Source organism: Aythya ferina (genome assembly GCF_964211825.1).
Source record: "Aythya ferina genome assembly, chromosome: Z".
Classification (NCBI taxonomy): domain Eukaryota; kingdom Metazoa; phylum Chordata; class Aves; order Anseriformes; family Anatidae; genus Aythya; species Aythya ferina.
In genome coordinates this window covers 44587493-44612068 of record NC_140299.1, presented here as the reverse complement: position 1 = coordinate 44612068, position 24576 = coordinate 44587493, and the positions used below count along the sequence as shown (strand labels likewise).

The 24576-nt window shown below is 36.7% G+C and overlaps 1 protein-coding gene across 4 annotated transcripts in view; it reads right to left on the bottom strand.

Moving 5' to 3' along the window:
- Positions 1 to 24576, bottom strand: part of ERCC6L2 (ERCC excision repair 6 like 2) — a gene marked incomplete at its 3' end in the record, with an annotated part of 54185 nt that overhangs the window by 26730 nt on the left and 2879 nt on the right. For 2 of the 4 annotated variants that reach the window (XM_084504015.1, XM_084504018.1), the window contains exons 2-11: positions 23620 to 24044; positions 20707 to 20826; positions 18960 to 19153; positions 16506 to 16667; positions 14839 to 15046; positions 13294 to 13434; positions 11626 to 11739; positions 10224 to 10343; positions 3862 to 3933; positions 2539 to 2684 (exon numbers count right to left, since the gene is read on the bottom strand). In XM_084504015.1, the coding sequence (XP_084360141.1) occupies positions 2539 to 2684; positions 3862 to 3933; positions 10224 to 10343; positions 11626 to 11739; positions 13294 to 13434; positions 14839 to 15046; positions 16506 to 16667; positions 18960 to 19153; positions 20707 to 20826; positions 23620 to 24044 (1702 nt within the window). Of the gene's footprint in view, positions 1 to 2538; positions 2685 to 3861; positions 3934 to 10223; positions 10344 to 11157; positions 11227 to 11625; positions 11740 to 13293; positions 13435 to 14838; positions 15047 to 16505; positions 16668 to 18572; positions 18683 to 18959; positions 19154 to 20706; positions 20827 to 23619; positions 24045 to 24576 lie in introns of those variants that run through there. The other 2 variants (XM_084504016.1, XM_084504017.1) reach the window with 2 other exon arrangements.

The window sequence follows — 24576 nt, the reverse complement described above, 5'->3', positions numbered from 1 at the left end:
GACAGTTCTGTGATTCTGTGAAAAGTACCGTTCTCTTCTTCCAAATAATCATGCGATCTCCCAGCAGCACCAGTGCAGAACTGAAGTACTCCAAATCAAATTTTACTTCATGAGCCCTAGAAGTTCCAACAGATCTAAACCTCTTTTTCCATAAAGATCAAGGATGAAATATCATGATCTATATCTACTGGCCTGATGGAATTTTTAAGCTCTGATGAAATCAGCCATATTTTCTTTCAACATAAAGAGTTTACAAACATTATGAATAGTTATGTGAGTCTGTTTGGTACTAACATTAAATGCAATACCTGAGGTCAAGCTATAGGGATACAACTTCAGTTTTTAACTTTACTATTTAAGGCTCCATTTCTCAAAAACACATAAACCAATTAAAATTTGAATTTTCAAATGTCTATGAACCATATAGAGACAACTCCTGGCAAAAAGGCCATTTTACTTATATGAAAAATGGAACACTAATGAAAAATGGGAACACTGTATGTTTAACAGTGAAGTCATCACCACTGTCTGCAGTGTAACTCACTAATTTATTGATTGGTACTTCCTGTTTAAAGCTGTTAATTGTGTCAGTCGAATAAAATGGCAGACTCAAAATCACTACGCTGGGAATTCATCCTTTGCAGAACACATTTTTACAGCCAAAAGAATGCGTAAGTATTTTTGGTGAAAAACAACATTTGTCTCTTTGAGCAATGGGACAGAGCACATACAAATTGACTACAGAGAACAGTCAGCCAAAAACTTTGCAATACAGTATCAACAGAAGAGCATGACCCAATTCTGTCAACATGTTTCAACTTACTATGTAATTAGAAATAAGACAATAATATAAAGCCCTAATGCTTGAAAAATCTGAGTAAAAGGAAAACCTCTTGTATGGTAGAATGGAGATAAATAATTTTCTGATTTCCAAAGGATTACAAAACTTAAGCTGCTTCCAGCACTATGTATCAATCAAGCAAAAAGACCACTTTTTGTCTTTTGTGGTGATTTACACTAAGAATTGCACCTCCTGTTTAACTTAGTAAAGATAGGTTATATTGACTGCAATTCCATCATTGATTGCTCCTTCCATTTACTAAGTTGAGAAATGCTAAAACCACTATCAATCACCACTACCAGGCATAGGCATGCACAGCTCCCCTACCTCAGTATTCACAAGTGCAGTAAGAGAAGGTCCACCTCTATTCACCTAACCTTCAGAATTGTGTCTGTGTAAATTAATAGAAGAGGACTGAAAAGGTTATAGCAACAAAACTGAACTACTTATAAGCACAGACCAGTGAGTTGTCTTATGCTACAGATACAGTAATACCCTGCTGTCTTTGGTGGCAAAGAACAGGGACTCTTGAAGGTCTTAGGGAAGCTGATGGCCAAAATCTGAAGTTACAAGCAAAGGCACATGACCAGCACTACAAATCTCCTCAGAAGCCCGCACACATGCTCCAGAGGGTATCCAAAGACAGTTCTGACACGTGTTTGCAGTGATTTTTAAGATGATATCTGATTTCTAATTAAACAGAGTTAGTATGGACCCTTCTATTTTACTCCAACACGTATGCTTTTAGCAAAGGACCAAAGTGATGGTACAGATAAAAGCATGTTTGCACGTTACATGGAGTTTCACTTGTGCTGCTGAGCAATGCTGGTACAGCATCAGGACTTCCTCTAATCCCCCCCCCAGAGCCAGCAGGCTAGGGGTGGGCAAAAAGTGAGGAGGGGACATCACTGGGGCCGCTGATCTAAACCAATGAAAGGGATATTCCATACCGTATGATGTCACGCCCAGCAATAAAAGGTGGGAAGGGAGAGGGAGAACAGGGAGGCTTTCATTAGGTAAGCATGTAACTTCCTGTGCAACCATTATGCATTTTGAGGCCTTGCTTCCCAAGACATGGGCAAGCTTTGCTTGCTGATGCGAAGTAGAGAATAATTTTCTCCTTTTGCATCTGTTCAACCTTTACTACTTTTTTTCCCCCTAATATTATTAGTCCTTAATTAATTAAACCATCTTTATCTCAACCCATGAGCCTTTTTTCAGCAAAATTTTCCCCCTTGGTGTTTTGAGGAGGGGGAGTAAGAGTATTGTAGTGTTTAACTAGCCTTCAGTATGAAAGCACCACAAGTGTTTATACCCACTTGCTAGTTCTATTAATAATGTGCAAGAAATGGAGTTGGTCTACAATACGGTGAAAGCTTTTGGTAAATCATGGTGTTATGTCAGTAACTGTTTCCTCACTCCTACAGGAACTGGAAATTTGAAACTCTAATTCAGAGGATCTCCTTTCTTCAGATCTTAGAAGCCCTCAAAAACAGAGGAGATGGGGAGGGCGGAAGCCTCTAGAAATTTTACAATGCGGGTCCACAGCAGTAAGTCCATGTTTGCCAACAAACATACTTCGCTTTCTCCAAAAAGTTATCCCTCACAAGATCATAAAGCAAAATCTAGAACAACCTATTTTTTACGCAGTACAACATCTGAGTGAAACAAAAACACAAGAAGTTAAATTCTCTTACATTGTAGATACTAGGCATATGTTGATTTCTTGATTTTTGTTGAATTCTCTTACGATTCTCATCCTATCTTCTGATTTTGTATTTCCATCAAGTCTTCGGTAATCTAGCCCAGACGCCATACAGTACTGCTCCAGCACATCTAGCAGCTGGGGGGGAGAGGAGGAAAGGGGAAGAAAAAAGATCAAGTACTCATTGGTATTTTTTCAATTACATGTAATCACTAGCGCCTTCTTTCTTGAATATTTCCTATAGACAAAGGAACAAAAATTAGAGCAAATCTTCCACATTTTGGTATCAGAGCCCTTGACTTTCTATAGCTGTGATTCTACAGCACTCTAAGGCGATTAATATTGGTCTGCTAGGGTCTCATACTTCCACTCTGTCTGTCTGTCCCACCTCTACATGATGCTGAGTCAGTTCACCTCAATAAGCTGATAAGCAACTTAAAACAGTTTCCTACCATCTTAGCAAGTTAACGTGACTTTAGGTATGGTAAATGAGCACCAGAGCCAACAAAGAGAAACAGGCTGGTATGCAGTCAGAGTTTAGAGGCATGGAGTAGAAGAAATTGCAGTAACCAGCAGACTTGTCCTGAGCACTGAACCACAGCTTAAATCACCTAAACATTAACTTGCAATCTTCCTTACAGCCACAAAGTGATTAAATATTTAAGACTCTGAATTGTCATTCAGTATTATAATGCTTTTTTTTTTTTAGTGCTATCATTACAAACGTTTAAAGAAACCAATGTTATATATTGCACCACTTCAAGAAACTCAATATTTCCTGACAAGAAAATTACAGAGCAAGTCTCTAAAAGCAAAGTGCAAATACCACTCTAGCTCCAATTAAACAGCCTTAAGCTTAAAACAACTGGTTTGGTGTTTCAGTCTCAAAGCTGAAATTTGAGTACTGCTGATGGTCAAAAGCCAGCAAAAGAGGAAATTTAAATACTTTGCAGAGCTAACACAACAGTTGTATGATACTTCAGTCGTAATTTGCAGTGATGCTGCTCTAACTCAAGATGCACCAACTGAATTCAGTATTACAAATATACCTCAAGTACTAAAACAAATCTAAAAAGCTGTAAGGAAGTAAACGGAGGCTTATGTCTATTTTGCAATCAGTATTTTTATCATGAGATAACATAAGGTTTCAACATGCTTCTGGAGTATTGTCTGCTGTCCTTCTCTATCATCATTTCACACAGCACAGAGGAAAAAAAAAAAAAACAAAGGCAGTTGAATACTGTTTATGTCCTTACTGCTTTACACATCAGAACTTGCTGCTGTGGTTAATAGAGAAAAATCATAAGAAACTCACCTTTGTGGAAAAGGAGAAAAGAAGAACTTTGTCCTTGTTTTTTCTAAAGTGATTTAAGAGCTGCTGAAGAACCTACAAATGAACCACAGAACACAAGTGAAGAGATTTCATCTACAGGTCATCTCAGATGCACTCAGTTGTGTTTTCAGACTTTAAACATGCTACACTAATTGTTTGCAAAGCCAAACAGCAGCATAACAAAATTAGTTTTGTTAGTTTTTTAAAACTAACATAACAAAAATGTCAAAGGTAACAGATGCTGAATGTATTCATTTTCCAGTAAGTATCTCCATGGTAATCATACCATTAACAGGTATATTCAGAAGCTATTTGTATCAGTGCATAGGCTGCAACAAAACGTTACTTATCTCACGCTAGGTCAGGTCGCAAATTCTTGCTTTTAACAAATGTGCAAAATTCCCCTGAAAACAGGAAGGCCTGTTTAAGTTTTCTGCACTACATCTAAGTTCAGAACTTCTTGGAACTTGTCTTCTTAAAATAAGCAGTGAGACATATGCCCCTCCCCGCTCCCACTCTTGTCTGTTGCTCTGTTTACAGTAGGATCCAGCTTCCCAGACTATGCACAGACATTGAAATGCCAATAATCCGCCCACACACAATGTTCTTCTGGTGGGGAAGCAAATAATCTAGAGCCGTGTGTATAATAGTGATACTGTTATTTTCAAAAGAAGCATGTCCACATCTGGCAATGGCAGCTCCAGAGTACTGCGTAGAAGCAATACACGAAGGGGAAAGAGGAATTTTTTACACCATGTCTGTAGTTTTCTCCCACTGGGCAATAAATATTTAAAAACTTGTGTTTTGTTTTCTTCTCCCACTGATAAATACTTACACTTTTAATTCACTCTAATTTCACTAGAAGCCTAACAAATCTTTGACAAGCAAATAATGAGGAGTGTTTATATTAATTTTACAGTTCTGGACAATATCTAAAATATAAGACAGCCATTCTACACCATTTATAAACCCATTTGTATATAATAGCCAGAAAGTTACAAGTGAAAACAATGTAGAACAAGATGTTTTACAATTAAACCAGGCAAAAATAAAAATATAAAACTGGATTTATTTTATTAGGAAAAAGAATCACATCAGGTAATTTAGCAAGAGTTAAGTGACTTACTTTTGCATTGTTTAGTTAAATAAAAAAAAAAAAAAAAAAACAACACACAGTGACATGCTTTTAAAGCAGAAGGAATTTGGTTACTGTAGTTCTGTTATTATCAGAATAAAATATAGCTCAAATAATTTCCTATGGGAGAACATAAAAACAAATCCACCCAGTTTGTTTAAATAAATTGGATCAATGTCACGTCCATGGGGATTTTAGCTATTCTAGATCATAAAGAACACTGAAAAGTAATGAATGATTTTACACCGAAGAGAAATAAATTCTATGCTTGCACATCAAAGTATTATTCTGAAATCTGGTAGCTTGAAAAAGTAAATAATTGTTCATGAAAAATAATAACTGATTGTTCCAAAACAAAAGTATTTTTGTATGAGTCCATGTAAATTTACATCACTACATATTGTGAGTTGTTTGACTACGATGAAATTTTGCCAATCATATCTGAGAATTCTTACATATACATGTCCATACTAAATTACAGGATTTTTAAGCCTTCAAAACAACGTGTACTTGGGTTACATTTATATTCAATAGTGGAAGTCACTGTTATTTGCAAGGTACTCCCCACAGACTTCCGTATTCCTACTAAAATAATGACAATACGTTAAATAGAAGTAACTACATAGGATTAATTTAAGGGTTTTATGTTAAGAACAGTATTCCAAAACTCCACAAATGGATGCCTGTGGAAATATATATGTGTATCCTTAAAAAAGTGCCATTTCAACTGCTCAGACATTTAATAGCCCTTCACACTTGAAAAATATATCACCTATCTCAGACAGGATTTTAGCAAAACTATAGAAATTATCAGACAAGATAGCCTTGAGGATTACTGCAGGCTTTAAAATTATTTCTCCTTTAATTTATGTTACTTCTTTTTCCAAACAGCTTTTGTATGGAGGCAGAAACTGTAATTTGCAATCTTTGCTTTTCAGAAGTAAAAGTGTAATTTGTCCTTATGGTCTGTAGTTCCAAACTTTTTTTTCACTTCATGATGGAAAAGTAGTGGTTTCCAAACTAGGCAGCACACCCCTTTTACTTCCATTCTCATATATTCAGCTACTTCAGCTTAAGTATCTAGGCATGAAATTTACCTCTGCAAAACAGTTACAGCTACTTTGCTAGCAGTTGTAACTGTTTTGAACTTCATTGAAGAATCCATGCCTTTTTCCTTTCCTCTCTGGAATAAATTTAAAGTAAGTGCCACAAACTTTTCCTGTGCAAATATGCTCAACTGCAAAAGATGAATCACCTGTGCCAAAATTTCCGGGAAGTACGTACTAAATTTTAATTAAAAGAACTAAATAATACCTACTATGTCTATGCTACCAGATGAAAGTTATGATAACATTTCAATTAATTTCTAAAATGTATCTATAGAACAGAAAATTAGAGCTACTACAGTGGCACAAGGCTATTAAAGACGTTTTCTGTAATTAGTAAATATTCTATTTCTCAATAAGCATGTTAAAAACATATAAGGTAGTTTTCAAGCTCTAATATCTGTTGACCCTCCTTTCTGCACTTCCTGACGGTAAGAGGTCCTTCTAAATGAAAGAGGTCCTCAAAATGAGTCTGCTCAGAGAATCTAAAAAAAATAATCTCAAACAGCTTCCGCTTAAAAAAAAAAAAATCAGAACAGAAAACAAGTTAGACAGTCTTGTCTCAGAAAACAAACCTCTACTGCAATCAGCAGCAGTATTTGGGCCCTTCAGTACAAGAAGGACATCGCGGCCCTGAAGCATGTCCAGAGAAGGGCTACGAAGCTGGTGAAGGGTCTGCAACACTAGTCCTGTGAGGAGCAGCTGAGGGAACTGGGGGTGTTTAGTCTGGAGAAGAGGAGGCTCAGGGGAGACCTCATTGCTCTCTACAAATAACTGAAAGGAAGTTGTCAGAACCTGGGGGTCAGCCTCTTCTTGCAGATACCTAGTGACAGGACTAGACGGAATGGTCTCAAGTTGTGCCAGGGGAGATTCAGGTTGGAAATTAGGAGACATTTCTTCTCAGAAAGAGCAGTCAGGCATTGGAATGGGTTGCCCAGGGAAGTGGTGGAGTCACTGTCCCTTGGTTGTTTACCCCCAGTACCAGATACACATGGACCAATTTTTGGCAGTACAATTATTCTGAAGTAAAATTCAATGGTCTCAAAAAACGTTGTTTTTCAAAAATGGCTACTTGGCCCACAACATAAAACTTCTCTTTCCAGGCACAGAGATACCATCACATTCTTCAGAATATTCAGACATATTTCCTGAATTAATGCATAGTAATTCTAAAAAATTCTATACAGTTTGCAATACACCAAAACAGGTACTACAGATTTCCAATTGAAGCATCACATAGACGAAACCAGAGGTCATCAACAACGCAAAGCCATACTATAAATCTACTGGGCTGTCATAAATGCAGCACTTGAAAATTCATAAAGTAAAAAACAAAATAAACATGCAAGAACCCCTTGTAATAATAGATCAAAAGATCTTACATCAGCGTAACTTCAGTGCCTGGTAAAATTATGGAGAAGATTGTTCTGGGAGTTACTGAAACACACCTAAAGTATAACACTGTCATTGGTCAGAGCCAACATGGGTTCACTAGGGGAAGTTATATGTATGTCTAACAAATTTAATTTCTATGACAAGATCACTCAGCTAGTTGACCAAAGGAAGTCAATGTAATCTTTCTGGATTTCAGTTTGGCTTTTGATACTGTCTGTCCTCTGAGAGACAAAATGGACATCCTTCTGGACAAAATGACCAGAATGCTGTTAGATAAAAGCATAATAAAATGGGTGAACAATTGGCTCATGGGTCAGACCCAGAGTTCTTGTAAATAGGGTCACATCAGGCTGGCAACCTGTCACTATTGGGGTTCCCCAGGGCTCTATTTTAGGACCAGTCCCTTCAATGTTTTCATAAGGGTTTCGATAAAGGACCTGAAGGTGTTTTGAGCAAGTTCACAGGCAATATCAAATTGGGTGGACTCTGTCGAGGGCCTGAGGCCTTGCAGAGAGATCTGGACAAATTTGAGAGCTGGGCTATCACCAATAATATGAAGTTTAGCAAGAGCAAGTGCTAGATGTGTTTGCTGGAAGTGCTTGCACCTGGCAAGGGGCAACCTTGGGTGTATGTACAGGCTGGGGGATGAGAGGCTGGAGAGCAGTCCCACAGAAAGGGATCTGGGGGTTTTGGTCAACAGCAAGCTGAACATCAGGCAGCAGTGTGCCCTGGCGTGCAGGAAGGCCAACCACACCCTGGGGTGCATCAGGCACGGCACTGTTACCTTGTCAGGGACATGACTGTCCTGCTCTACTCCGCACTGGTATGGCCTCACCTTGAGGTACTGTGTTCAGTCTTGGGTGCCACAATTCAAGCCAGACACAGAAACAGGCTCTTCACTGAGAGGGTGGTTGGGCACTTGAACAGGCTCCCCAGGTGAGTGGTCATGGCACTGAGCTTTCTGGAGTTCAAGAAACATTTGGACAATGCTCTCAGACACATGGTCTGATTTTTTTTTTTTTTTTTTTTGGGGGGGGTGATCCTTTGGAGACCCAGGAATTGGACTCGACAATCCTTTGGGTCCCATTGAACTCTGATAATTCTATGATACAATAATTATAGTTTCTTATGGTGGAGGAAAGAAAGGTCCACATTGCTTTGCACTTTTGCCTACTACTAATACAATGTCTACAACTAGTACAAAAAGTCTAAGCTGACTTTTTTTTTTTTTAATATCATAGAGTAATAAAATGATCTGTGAAAAACACTTCAAAACATTTTCTTACTTTTCCACAGCATTTTATATTGCACTTACCTCTCATCTACCAAAACCACTGAAAAAACATTTTTCAAAATAAATGTTTCGAAAGCAAAAGACAGCTTTAAAAACCTAGTTTTCCATAAATACTTAATATACACTGTACTCTTTAAAAATTTAACTTCTCCATACTAAGACCCTCCTTGTGAACTTTTTTTTTCTCCCACATTTACCTACAGTCTGTTTACCTCAAAATATATGAAGATTGATCTGTACGGACTGATCACATGCTAAAAGGTCAAAAATGAAATAAAAAGCATAATATAGTAGGTGAGGAAAGTCTTTAGTGAGACATCCCAACAGTATCAAGCCAACAACGAAGTTAACTTTCATGAGATAATTAACTGTATATTGTCGGATACAGGCCTCTCTCATGTATATAGTAACAGAAAAAGATGTTGCTTGCATAACAAGAAATCAAAACAGTGATCGTAATCATCACTGCTAACAAATGCGACTTTGTTTCTGCCTCCCTCCAGCCCCAGTGAGCAGTTATAAACATCCTGGTTTATAAAGAAAGCAAATATACAGCATACCTCACTCTGAACAGCTTTTTATTCACTATTTATTGTTGTCTCAGAAATACTCCTAAACCAGGTATACTTTTCTTTTTAATTAACTACATTAAACATCTTTTTCAGTTATTCATCCTGTTCCCCTCTATAACCAACCAGGAAAACTCACAGCTCCTGAAATGAGGTGTTTCACAGGTTTACACTTAAGATGTTTATTTTGATCATCTTTAGGCTGGATCCTATGAGCTTCATTCAATGCCCCAAGGATTAGAAAAGACAATAAATACTCAGTACATCTTCACTAGCTCCATGCCACTCATGATTGTGTAGAACTCTATAATTTGAAATTTTTTCCAGGTTGAAGAGTCCCAGCCCACTTGGTTCCTTCCACCCATTAGCACTGACCACCTTTGTAACCCTCCTCTGAACCTTTTCAAGGTCTAACACATTTTTTGAGAGAAGGGACTGAGCCAAAATACTAAAGGAGGCACAAGTCACTCAATTCATAATAATTTACTTTTGCTCTATTTCCCTTTCCTAAGTATTCCTGACTGGCACCAAGTTGTTGGTTTCATAGAACCATCTGTCATAACCCCAGATTCTCATTCTTGAGTGTCAGGGTCAATTCAGTGCCCATCACTAAATATGCAAAGCAAGTATTTTAGGATATCAGTCTTAGCATCACAAATTACTCTTTTCCAGTCTTTATATGATGCAATCCTGATCCAAAACAAGTTATCTCTGCAGTACCACCACCACCACAAAAAGAATAAGTAAGATAAAAAAAACCATTAAGTGTACATTTTATTACACCCATACACTGAGACAGATCTATTATTATCAATACTTATTTTTCCTCTAAAGAAAAGGTTTACCTTCATTTTTCCACTGTACTTTGGATCAGAAATTGTTTCAAAGGCTGCATCTTTGCTTAACTGCACAAAATCTGGAAAATTGGAAAAGACCTCGCTGCACACCCGTTTGATATGTGCTTCCTGAAAGAAAAGCAGGAAGTTTGAACAGGCATTAAAAGTCACAGCTGCACTAGCTAACAGTAAGCCATGAAAGGAGTCAAAGAGGCTGAAACAATCTGCTGAAGCAACTCTACCAGAAAGAGTTATGTATTTTTATTCAGTTTGGTACAGAAGTATTGGATCACTCATCTCCTGTGTGTTTTGGTTTGCTTCATTTAAAAAAGACAGAAGATCCTATGTGAAAGGAAACAATCCAGTTGCTAGAATAAGAGATGGTGAAGATTTCTTCTCTGGGGCAGAGACTGCAACAGGACTCGGCTTAAAGAACTCTTCACTTGGTGTTTGTATGACCCAATAGTTCTGTACCAGAACTTCTCCTGTATCTGTTACTGTAATTGGATTTCTACAGTCCCACTGATATAAAAGAACACAGTATGGGAACTGCAACTAAACTTGTCAAAAGCCAAATAAAACTCTATTGCTAAAATTTGGATAGATCACACATGTTACATCTCTGTTTCCAGAGGAGCGGAAAACATCTAATCTGTCAACTAAGAATCACTATGAAATGTTTTCACAGCAAGAACTACATATGCAACACACAAAAAACACGTGTGTATTAACTACATATGTCTCTGGGCACTAACAGTAACACTTCCTAATAAACAAAACCTTTTTGATAGAACAAACTTGCCAAAATTTGCTAGGACTTTCTCATTTCCTTCCCTTTGTGGTTTCTGAGAGGAAGTGATAACATCCCTGATACCTTTGATCATTTTGGGATATTAAGGTGCACTAGAAGTATTTTTTAAAAACCTCTGTCTTTTGTGGTTACTTGCCATAGTAACAAGAGAAACTGATACTGTTCTCCCCTTGTTTTGCCAAAACATTTCTCATATTATTTACAGAAGATCATCTCTGAAAATAAAATTATAGAGAAAAATATAAATAAGCAATTAGAATGTGTTATTTGCACAAAGTAAACACTTATAATAGTAAACACTTTGTAAACATTTCTAATAATGCTATTTCTATTGCATTTATGACTCTTTCTCCAAGAGTTCTTCAATTTTAATATAGACCCTGTTTCCAGATAATCATCAACTATATCAACATTCCACTGTGTGCCATCTCTATCTACTAAATAATGGCTGGATTCTAAGTTACTGAATGGAAAGAGAATTTTGAAAAATATCTGAATTACATTTAGTTAAGATAGAGAAAGAAGACAGCAGAAATTTTTATTCAAAAGTTTTCACCCTATTTTCCACAAGTTCAACTGTTTAAAACTTCTGAAACTAACCTGTTGCTTGCTAGTGTTGTCTGTCTGCAGCAGTGCAGCATGATTTGCAACTTTCTGTAGGATTGTCAGATAGCTGAAGCGCAGTGACTTAATTGTTTCACCATAAGCATTCGCCTACAAGAAACAAACAAACAACAATGCTTGATGCAAACAAATACACTTGAAAATAAGAAAAGCTAAAATACCGTTCTAACAAGGTTCAATGTATTAGCAGTTCTGCATAGCACTAAAATTGATTCCAAACCGATGCATTCTGTATTTCTAAGAAAAATGCATTAAGTTTTTATTCCTAGCTTCATGGTCCTTTTAATAAAAAATGTCTTCTCAAAAAGAAAAAAAAAGCCATGTTCATTCTTTGCTAACTACTTCAGATAGCATGATATCTGCAGAAATTAATATAACCAAGAATTCCTTGTTAGGCAAAAAACCAGTAACCTTACAACTGATGTAAATGCAAATCAAAGTAGAGTTGTTTGAATGACTTCTTACCCTACAACTGCTAATTTTACTGCAAAAATTTATAAGGTTTCACAAACAACTAAAGTAACATAATTCAAACAACTTGAAATGTTCTACAATGCAGCAGCAACAGCAGCAGGTATTTTTCTGATTATGGTTGGCTGTTTTGACCAATACTAGTTTTCCTTTCCCTGATCAGGTTACTAAATTTCATTGTTAACTTTGGAATAAGTCAGTCTGTAAGACCTCTCAAGTATTCCCAGACTTGCCTAATGCCCTCTGTGAATCACATTCTACAGCATTTTACATTTTTCTATAAAACATCACACTAAACAAGAGCTTGCAAAGAGCTAATGGCACTATTCATGGCAACTTAAATGGGCTGACATTGTTTTTAAATCAAGATGCAGAAGACTAAATAAACTACATTAGTGGAATGGGAAACAAACAAAAAAAAAACACCAATGCTTGAGAACCTAAATAGGCCAGAAGTTAAACAGGGAAAAGCAAGTGTGAGATATATACTTCTATGTGTTTAAAATACTTCCTTAACCTAAGTCTACTAAGAGATACAGAGAAAAACACAAAGCTGGATTAATCAACGTTAAAGAAGAAGGAAGGAATCTGCAGAGCTGTTCCTAGTGAACAACATTCTGCTTGCGTTGTAAGGTTTGTCACAGTTCTCCCTTCAGTAAGGTAAATAAAAGCACATGTATAGTGGCAAAGAAAGACATGATCTAACTGTAGTCATGACACAGCCAAAACCCAGACAATCTGCTGTGTCCAGGTTGTCTCTAATTTGTATCTTTCTGCACTGACCAGTTAAGGTGCATGGTAGCAACATACTTTACACATAGTGAACATCCCAATGTATTACCCTTTCCAACATAAACTGTATCACAGACATACTTAATACAACTTTACTATACAAGTTGTATACAACTTTATTAAAGTTGTATTAACCAAATTTACTGTATTAATAATGACTACCTGCAGGGCAGCTAACTGCTTATTAAGGCAGCTAGCAAAGCCTTAACTTTGCTAACTCCAATGCCCTAACTCCAATGTTTCTAGTCAGATATCCCAAACTAATGGCCAGACAGCCACTTCAATCTGCTCACCTTCAGCAGGGAACCTATTGAGAAAATCCATCTACTACTCAAGTATGCAAGTCTTATGTTCTAAAATTCAGACAATGTAAATTCTTACTTTGTAACAACAGTTCTTCCTTTTACGGCCGCTGTTGCAGTTACAGGGCTCTCCTGCTCTTAATACTAAGCTTACATCCTCTGTCTCCAGCACAGCCTGGTATATTGCTTTCTGGAATTCTGTCAGGGAACAGTACACCATCTGCCAAAGAGAAAACCCCAAAAATACTATTATGAGCAGCAAACAATAAAAGCAAAGAGCATTGCATCAAGAATGCTCTGGAACTAGAGTAGAAAACAGTAATATATTTGCCCAAATAGTTACAGGAATTTATTCTACCCCAAACAAACAAAAAAAAATCTGCATTTTTACACAAAAGTAGTATGAAACGGTATCCAAAACATACATAAAGTTGTTTCATCCCTTCCCAAAATTCTACAAAGAATACAAATGTCAAGCTACAATAACTTGCAGTTAGGTTTCTATAAACCTTTCAGTAGGGCTTTTGTGGAAGGACAGGAGGAGGGAAGAGTGAGAGAGAGAAATGCGTAATTGTAATTAAGGATTCCCCTGTGCTTTGCCAGTTGCTTAATTTGCCCTTTCCTCTTCTTAGGCACTAGCTGTTTGTAGGGCAACACCACAGGCAGCACAAACAGAATAAGCACTGAGAAGGCAAGGATCTACACAGTGCTATGGCCAAAACTCTTATCCCTCCTCTCAGAGACCATGGGTGGCATCTCCATGACATCTTTAGTCTTAACCAGCAGGAGACAGAAATCCCAAGACCATTCCTTAACCCAGGCCACCCACAAAGCAACAGCAGCATGCTGAGCTATAATAATACAGCAGTAACTTGAACATATACTCACATTAACAAGAGAATGAAAAGAATAAAACCTGCTAGATTTAGAAAGGCAACTGACTGACATTTGTGTTAATCTTTCCTTTAGAAGACAGTTTAGACAACATTATTATAACCTAAGGATGAAGAACAAATACCAAATTTTGAAAACAAAAACATTTTCAAATTAATGCATTCATCTACTTAGAAGGAAATATATCTAATAAGAATTAATTAGAACTCTTAGCTATAGAGTATTATTACTGTTTATATGATGTTTGCAATAGCACTAGATGAACAGGATTACAGACCTAATAATCATTATTTTTAGTTTGGGATTTTTTCTTCTACTTAATGATTGACAATGAGAGTTAGAAAAGATTCAAAGCAAGCTGTTCTACGTACAATGTATCAAGTTGCAAATTCAGAAGTCCTACATCAAATTTCAAGAGATTTACACACATTGCATTGTGTTTGCAACGATAAGCACAGAAGTGCACATAAAATAGATGTGTAAATCACTAGTCAGAAGTCTAGCTGAGCATTTTCATGCTTGATTAACTCCATTTCAACATGCAATCATAGTAATTATGTGAACAAAGCACACTACTGCATGTGCATTTTTTTCAAGGCTCTGGATTCTTCTTAAATTCATAAGTCCAAAAGAAAACCATGAACTAGTAGAGGCATGACAAAAGAGAGAACAATAATAAAGAAGAGAAATATTCATTAGCATTGTATTTGAAATGTACAGGCGCTCTTACTCTATCTTCCTTTTTTGGCAATTGATCACTGATAAGTGCTTTAGTACGTCTCAGAAACCAGCCGGACATTTTTCTTGCTAGCTTCGCCATGGCCTTACGACCTGTTGCTAGCTCTCTTTTGGTTGCAGTGTGCCTCTGACCATGCTCCACTGGATCAGAAAATTTCTTCTTGAAATGCATTCTACTACCCAAAAGTCCTGGTACAGCCCTGTTAAAAAAAAAAAAAAAAAAGTAGGGAAAAAAAGAGTGGGGCAGGGGGTTGGTCTTGAAGGAATAGCAGCGTTTTCTTTACACCAAGACTGCCGATCCCTTTCCACTGATTAAAAAAGCATACCATACATTGTTTTTGGCTAACAGCAAGAGATGTTAAATTAGCAACCAGTAAGGAAATGAATAAAAGTGGTGTATATAAATAGAAACATACACTACTTCCAGACATTCAAATTTTTTCGTTTACTTATTGTGATCCTCAAATTTTAAAGAGATTCCCCTTAGGAAAAGGCATGCCGTCTCCAGAAATCTACAGCTCAGCAGACCAAGTCACAAGCATACAGAAACTCCAAACTCCAAGGCTGCTCCTGTTTAAGAGCTTAAATAGGAAGCTAGACTGTCACATTTTCAATGTTTACCATTTTTATTAAAAACAGGCTATATAGATACTACAATTTACTGAATAAAATTCCAAGAAACCCAACAGAAACATGAACTTAGTAATCACTGGCATCACTATATATTGGAACAACCCATCAACAACATTGGCATAGTTTTAATGGACCAGATACAACACTAAGCTTAGCATTAAAGAATTTCTTTCCTGATATTTCAGCTTCAGCCTGGATTTCCTTAAACCTAAAGAACGTTTCCTTTGTTTTTCCTTTGTAAAGTATCGCCAGTAAAGCTTCTATGTTTGGATTTATATCTAGGATTTCCACTTCTCTCTCAAAAGTTTCCTTGGACAAGACTGTTGCGTTGTAAAATCTGCACTAGTTCATTTTGAAAAGCAGCAAAATACTATTACTTTCAACTTCCAAGTATGTCAGAATGACCTGCACATATTGGACAAAACAAAGGCATGATGTCATTCAAAGCTGTGTAATCATTCTCAACCTACTGTGTGGAAGAGAGAAGAGAAAAAAAAAAAAAAGTCCTTAGAAAAGAAAGAGAAATGAAGGGAAAAACAAACAAACAAACAACTAAATGCTTCGCAAATTCCTCAAAGAAGTAATCATAGAATAAAATGAATCATAGAATGACTTGGATTGGAAGGGACCTCAAAGATCATCTAGTTCCAACCTACTTGCCATAGGCAAGGTTGCCACCCACTAGATCAGGTTGCTCTGGGCCTCATCTAACCTGATCTTCAATACCTCCAGGGATGAGGGCATCCACAATCTCTCTGGGCAACCTGTTCCATTGCCTCATCACCCACTAGGGAAGGTTAAGAGGAACTCCAAATCTATTAAATTCCTGCAAAATACGTATTACAAGCGGACCTAGAAAGAGTTTACTTCAAATTCATATATGGAAAAATATTTACATTCTCACAAATATGCTGTCTTTTCTTGTCTTGTCAGAGACAAGTCCAAATCCAGCTCTATCCCAATCCCACTACATAATTAAGATATACAGGTGTTTTACCATAAAAAAAAAAAAGCTATTTTATTTACCAGTCCATAACACACCACAGTTCCTTCATATTGTTTTGAAGAATGGTTCCAGTAAGGCCTATGCGAACACTGCATTTTAAGGACTTCATGGTTTGAGTTATTTGAGCCTTTGGATTCTTGATTCTATGCGCTTCATCCACTATGACAGCAGACCACTCTACACTGCAGAAGAGCAGAAGAAATACTGTCTTAACTGAAACTACGTATCCCATCACTCCACATACACATAAAAATTGACATCAGTCACACACATAGCCCTGATAAGTATAGCCTAAAAGTATGTATTTTTTTTTCGTATTTTACATTGTGTTATACAAAGCAGTTTCCTCATATTCTGTTTGTTTAGTAAATTTAATTGCCATAGTTAAGTATAACAGCTAAAACTCTTAGACAAACAGATGAACCAATGTCAGCTGTATCAAACATTTTCTGTGAAGAAAGCTTTCCATTTCCGGAGCAATCAACTACAGCATGTCTCGCCAGCACTATCAATCAGCACATCTTACCAGCACTAATTCCACTCATTAAGAAGATTTAGAAATAAACTGAATAAATCTCTTACTGTGAACTTCTGAACCATGACTAACATAGGTATACTTCATTTTTTCCTCCCCAAAAAACTATCCACTGTAACTAGGAATAGACTCAAAGCATTTCTAACTGCAGTTTCCTAAATGAAAGCATCACACAACTTCTTCAGTATCTATAAAAAAACAATATGGCAGAGGTGTCTTAGAATTTCATGATTTTGAGACCAAGAGGCATATAACAGCAGAAGCAGGGACTGAATGAGACTTTGCAACCAGTTCAAGTATAAAATTTGAAGGCAAAATGAACTGTCCACTGTGATATAAGTTTAAAATCATCAAGTCCCTAGGAAGAAATTTAATAATTTTATAAGATTGCTTTATATACATGAATGAATATTTCAATTAAATTATTTGTTATTTGAAGCAGCAAAAGGCTGAAGCAGATGCATTTATATAAAACCTTTTTCCTGAGTGGGTCTTATGCGTTTTACATGACTACTGCGAAAATCATCTTGTAACATTTCTGATGCCTACTAAATACTCACATCCAAGTTTCTTACATTCCTAAAGTCTGCTAATAACTTAATTTACATGAAGAATGGAGTCTATGTATTCTTTCTCTTTACAGAACTTCTACATACCCGATCTAAAGCTTTGCTAACTTCAAGGATATGAAATTAGCTATGAAGAGCTTTCACAGCTAATCTACTTATTACAGAAGCTTGAAAGTCAACTAGAGAACTTAAGAACAAAATCTTGTCAAGCCATCCTTAATAATAACTACTTAGAGCCAGTCTGAGGCCAATCCATCATTCTAGCTAAGCATGACACCTCTCAGTGTCAAAAGAGTATCAAGCCCATCTAGTCACATGCTCTGCAGATATGGTTTGGTAAATCCATACACTAAAGCGATGTATTTATTCACACATGGGACCTCCTGTGCTGACGTGGGCTATTCAATCTCCAAGTGTGAAGAGTTCCTCAGAAAGACAACAGGAAGAAGAGAGGGTACTGCTAGCATTACTCCTTTAGTCTTCTCCTATCTGCACTTCTTTTTCAGCCCTGCAGATAGATCGTTGGAGATCAGATTGTTTTGGTGATGGCTGTCCAGAACAGCAGGACACACAGGGCCCTGGGCCTTTCCTATCACCCGGCACAAGAAGGTCTGCAAAGCCACTGACAAACGACACTAGCTGCTAAGGGCAGGCTGCTACTACTAACAGAGAGCTGTTCATGCAGCTTGTACCCTACTTCCAAGATGAAACAGGGAAAGAGGACCACTAGGATCAGGTGAAAAGCTAAGTACTCCCAAATATAACAAAGGGGAAGGCAAAACTCCTCATTTAAAACCACTGGCAACCATGAGACAAACAAAGTAGGACTTCTAATATGATCTAATCTCATAAAGACTTTGATTCAGCTAAGTTGATTGTGTATTTAAAACTGGATACCTATATACTTTCCCTTGTATATCTAAGTTTTTAGGACTCAGGCATTTCATCAAGCAGGTGAAAAATACAAATAAAAAGGAAAATACCTTGTGAACATTTGATAAAAAATTCCACACCTCTTTTTCCTTAAACTGTATTGAAAGATAGAAATATCTTCTGCATATCTTTATCTACCACTGTTTCAGGAAGGCAATTCCTGCAGTTGTTAGAGAACACTTCATGAATGGGTTAAACAGCAAGGACAAGTTTTATGAAAACTATTCAAACACTTCTCCCAAGCATCCTATTACAAAGAAAGTATAGGGTAAACTCTCCAAAGACATTTAAGTGGGATTCACTTCTTCCATGCAATGAATCACTGGATTTTAACAGTAAATACATCACACATTAGAAATATGTACTTTCAAGGAGTAACACAGAATAAAACAGGCATTTAAAGCTGCATGTGTAGAAAAATGCATTAAAATAATTACCTGTTAAGTTCATCTAAATACAAGCGAAGCGTCTCATATGTTGTAAGGGCAACTTCACATTTCCCCTGCTTGATACGGCTCAGGTCATCATCCTTTTTACTGCCATGTAAGATGGAGACTTTGAAGTACCCCCACGTGTCTAACTCATCCTTCCAGTTGTACAGCACTGAAAGAGGGGCCACTATGAGGAAAGGCTGAAAACAAACAACCGTCACAGTATTACTGAAAATCTTCAGCACAAACCTTTCTCAATAAGGAATATCAAAATCTTGAGATTTATTTTACCACTTAGTAGTTTGAACTGTTTATTCTGTCACTTCAAAGCACAATACAGAAAATATCTGAACAGTCAATATAAATTCAGAAGTAAGTTTACTGAGTGTGCAAATACTACATGAAAAAAACCACACTGTAATGGTACAAAAAATAGCCAAAGTAGTACTGATATTTATTCAAATTATCAACTGCAGTAAGACATGATATACTATCACACTGCTTTCTTATAGCATCTGCATCCATATACCATGTAATGTTTTACAGATGCTAAAAACAGAAGATTGAAGAAGTAAAGCAGCTTCCTCCAATCCATAATTCTGGTTAATACATGATTAAAACAGAAAGCATCAAAAAAAAAATTAAGACAATCTGTATAACACATTTGTTATCACAGAAAAATAACATCAAGTGAGATGGGAAGGGACCTCATGTAGTCCTAATCCAACTTTCTGGTCAAAGCAGAGGCAACATTGAATCCAGACAAGGTCATTTATAGCTTTTCCCACTCAGGTCTTGAAAACACTTAAGGGATGGACCTTTCTCTGTGACCTGTTCCAATATTTTGTTGCCCCTGGAGTAGAATTCTTCTTGTCCTGTAGCCAGTCAGAAGCACCCCTGTCTTCTCACATTACATGCTACCCCTTCACCTCTTCTTGCTTGCCTGAATTTCTCAGTGAACCCATAACCATTGTTCACAAAGCTATCGTCATACAGATCGTTCTGGTAGTCAAGATATTCTAGTCATTCCAATAGCATAAGCATTGAACAACAGAAATTGCATGGGTCCTCTGACGTGTAAGATTACAAACATCCTATTTCTCCCATTCACACAGAATAGAATCACAGAATCCTCTACGTTGGAAGAGACCTCCAAGATCACCTAGTCCAACCTCTGACTTAACACTAACTAGTCCTCTACTACACTGTATCACTACGAACAGTTACATACATCCCTATTTGCTGTAACAGTATTTGATTATGTAGATCAATCAGCCTTACTTATGACATTACAATAGCCATTCAACATGCAAAGTCACAAGAATATTAGCAATAAGCTTACCAAATACATGCATTAGTCTTAAATATTTAAAAGTACTATTACAATATCCACTCATATACATACAACATTTCTTGTAGTTTAGGAACACAATCACACAAAACTATTATGTTCTGCTCACTGACACAGACTTTTTAAAGTACTCTAGCCACAAATCTCACACAGATACTTCCAAATGTTTTGCACTAGTACATACCGACAGCATTAACAGACTAGGAAACTGTTAGACAATGCGCTGTGACAATCTGGAAAACTGAAGGCTTCCCTGACACACCCAGAAAGGCCAAGAACCCCCTAACCTACCAAATTAACTGAACATTGAAAAAGAACATATGTGAACTCCTAAAGCAAACAAACAACAACAATTATTGCCTTTTATCAAAATCCTTAAAAGCTTATCATTAAAAGATGTACCTTCTTAGGGCTATACTTTGATTCTTTTTTCATTGTCCTCCGTAAAAATTCTGGCATATTATTTTCAATATCTTCACGTGTTCCCTTCTTGTGCAACACTGCAGCCAGAAATGAAATGACCTTGAGAAAGAAAACAATTCTCAGCAATCATGTAAAAAAAAAACAAACAAACAAAAAAAAACACAACAACAAACAAACAACAAAACAAACAGAATGAACAAGTTCCACTGAAAATAAACACTTCAGACAAAATCCTGAATGGGATTTAGTATTTCTATATATAATATTTATATATTTATCTTATTGTAAATCATTCTCAGTTTTTAAAATGGGAACCACTCCCCTTGGAGAATTCTGAATTTACAAGGGCATTTGTAAATTTATTAATTGCTCTATTTGCTCTTTAACATTGAAGTAGAAATGTCTCAAAATTACAGAAGAAATTATAAAGAAGACAGGAAGGGATAAGGCACATCTTGCTGTTCTCCTGACATGAAGGGCACATGAGTGTTGGATGAGGAGAGAAGGAAGAGACAATTGCTAACCGTACTCCAACCCTACTTCTGCAAAAGGGAGAGGTTTCTGGTATCTGGCCAGAACATTTAAATCTGTAACACCCACTTGGGACAAATGACATCCATGGAGCTAAGCAGAAGCAAGAACCAATGCAGCATCAGGGAGGTACCCTTTTCAAAGTTCACCGGTCTCCCTTTACTCAGGACTTTTGCAGCTGCTTCACAGCTGCTCATAGCAGGGCAGAGGTAGAGCTGTCAGCTGTTGATTTCAAAAAAGGAAAAAATGTAGCCAAAGCTTTCTCTCTCCGGTGATGGGGGAGAAGAGCCAGCCAAGAGCACAAGAGTTGATTGAAAAATATCTGAAAAGAGTAGAGTTAGATGAGAAGAACACAGGGAAACCCATCATATATAGGACTAGATGGGAAAAGATATATGGAAAAAGTAAATGAATGCATAATATTTCATATACACCGAGACTAAGAGGCAAGCTTACACATGTTGTTTGACTTCACTATCTTTTTAAATCCTGTCAAGAATGGCAATAAAATTCTACCAAACAAAATCTGCATGTGCCTTCCAGATCCTCCAGTTTCAGAAGAATTATGCATCACACATTTGTAACAATAGCAAAGGTGTAAAAGAGCAACTCTGCTGAGAAACCTTTGGCTCTTTCAGATAATGCAGGAAGAGATCTAAAGGCTTTCATAGAAAACTTTAAATTACTGCAGTCATATAAAAAACATTATTGCACTTGTTTACACTTCAACTTGAAAAGAGAGAGCCATGCACTCAAGCCAATTTAAGCAAAAAACAGGAGTAGAAAGAACATTAGAATGCAAAAATCTTACAGAAAAGTCTATCTCAGATATCAACCTATAATTTAGAAATGGTAAGACTCAAACAACTGATAAACAAAAGCAAAACTTTCTGTAACACTAAGTCAGTTATCTAGTACTTGATCAAGTTTAAGTAGTATTTATTCTTTCATACATAGTAATCTGTACTAAACAAGTGAACTCATCTTTTAATTCTTATCTTCCAAACTGCTTTCCCACACTGCATTATAAGAGCATAAATACTGTGTTTCAATAAGGTAGATTTTTTGAAGAATATCTTATGGATTGCTTTCTTAAGTGAACTTGACATTGTGATTAGAAGGCATAGTATCACATCCAAATTCTACAAAGGAACACAAGTCGCTGTATGCTCAGTATGACCTGGTCATCAGGGTATCAGCTACAACTCTCAAATACAAGACATAGAAGCAAGATAACTTTATTTTTTTCCTGATTTAATACTGTCTTATGTGGATGCTTCAACAATATTAAATCAGATATTTGCAATTCTTGCATAACTACTTAGTTCTTAAGCTGCCATGGACAAGAGATGTGGCCAAGGTTAGGTGAAGCACAAAGTAAACAGCTCCAGTTTGGTTTTAATAACTGCATTAACAGATCAGTAGCACCTCTGCTCATCCATGATACACCTCTAAATGCCCTATCCAGACAAGTTTTGCCAATTTAGTTTACTTATTTCTCTAAATGCTTCACTAAAGAACAAGCTTCTGCGCACTGAAGCATCAGCTGACATTCTCCTCAATGGAAGCGCAACAGACAGCACTTGCCAGCAAGGGAATGAGCTGGCATTTCACATGTGGAAGAAGAGCAATGAAAGAGGGACAAAGACCATTGCATTCAATGGGCTAAATTAAAACCAGACAGATTAAAGAGAATTGTTTCAAACAAAACCACCCTAATTTTAATAAAATAAATGAATAATTTGAATCGCTATTCACAGCATAATGGAAAAATCCAGCTATACTTTGTCCTTTCATCAATATAAGTTGTACTTCCAACAGAGTGACAAAAGTAACATGGAACATCTAAGCACTTTTTCCCAGATAGGGGAGTAAACATGGCTTCTTCTTCCAGTTCCCAGTGCAGTCAAATTATTCATTTCCACAAAAAAAAGGGAAAAAGACATTTTAATACCGACAGTCAGTTAAAAGGTGTATGTACATTTGCCTGTGCAAATTACTTTCATTATGTGCAGGTATCAACCCTTAAAATACATTCGACATGAAACAAGCACTAACATTTTAACTACTGAAATTACCCAGCCTTACACTAGAAGTGGTCACATGCCAGTTTTGTGGCCTGTTAGGGGCTGATTTAAAGTAGCACAGGTTTCTGGATCGAAGTACTGTTCTGAGTCGTCACATCCTGCCTCCTACAATTTCACACCAAGAAAGGGAAGTTAAACTCCGCTGAGGTGGCTTTTCTCAAATAAGTCAATTTAAAAATAAATAAATAAATAAAATAATTTACACCTCACAGATAATTTTTTTGCAGTTTGTTATCTTTTGTCTCAATGTAGTCATAAAGAATAAAATAAATACCTGTATTGTCTTTCCAAGGCCCATATCATCTCCAAGAATACATCCCCTTTTATTAGCGTAGTGTCCATACAGAAACTGGGCTCCTTCCCTTTGATAATCACGTAGGTATCTATTAATTGTATATGGGATAAAGTCGCCATTGTCAGATAACTTAAAAGCCACTGCTGAAGACAGAAGATTTTGGTCAGGAAAATAAGGCTTTTCCAGATCACCATCATCAAATATTACGCTTTTCCAGGGACCTCTACCAGCTTCAACTCTACAGAGTTTAGATACTAGTATTTTCTTTTCTTCAGATTCCAGGAATGATACAGTAGCAAATGATTTTCCATTCTTGTCCTTTTCAATAGATGATATTGTTCCTTCACAAAGTTTCCCATTTTCAGGACAAGGTGCAAGGCATTTCTCTCCAACATGCCACGTACCTATGGAGGGAAAAAAAAGCAGAACAAAAACATAATGAAAAACTAGCCAAAAGCATGAAGTATTGCATTTGTCATACTAATATAAATATTAGATACAAATTTGTTTGAAAAGTGCATATAACTTAAGATTTTATTGACAGCAGCCCTAGTATTAGTGTTTAGAAACTGCTTAGTGTTTAGAACAAAACCCTGAGCTAGGTATATTATAGTTTGCTGAAGCATTGCTGTTTTATAAATGCCTGAAAATCTGTATGAAAAATATCCTTTGTAAAAGCCAAACTCTGATAGATTACATTGTTCGGTGATCGTTTCACTCAGCCCACACAAACACTAAAAGGTGATACCTGCAGATTTAGCATCCAATTAACTGTCCATGTAATCTGGTCAAAGGGATCTTCTGTATTAGATACATTTCTCATCCACCTGAATCTGGTAGTGCAGCTTTAGCAAGTTGTTTTACAAATATAATCATGCACGAAAACATCACCTTTCTCCTTACAAAGTCTAGCATTAGGTTAAAAAATAAACAAAA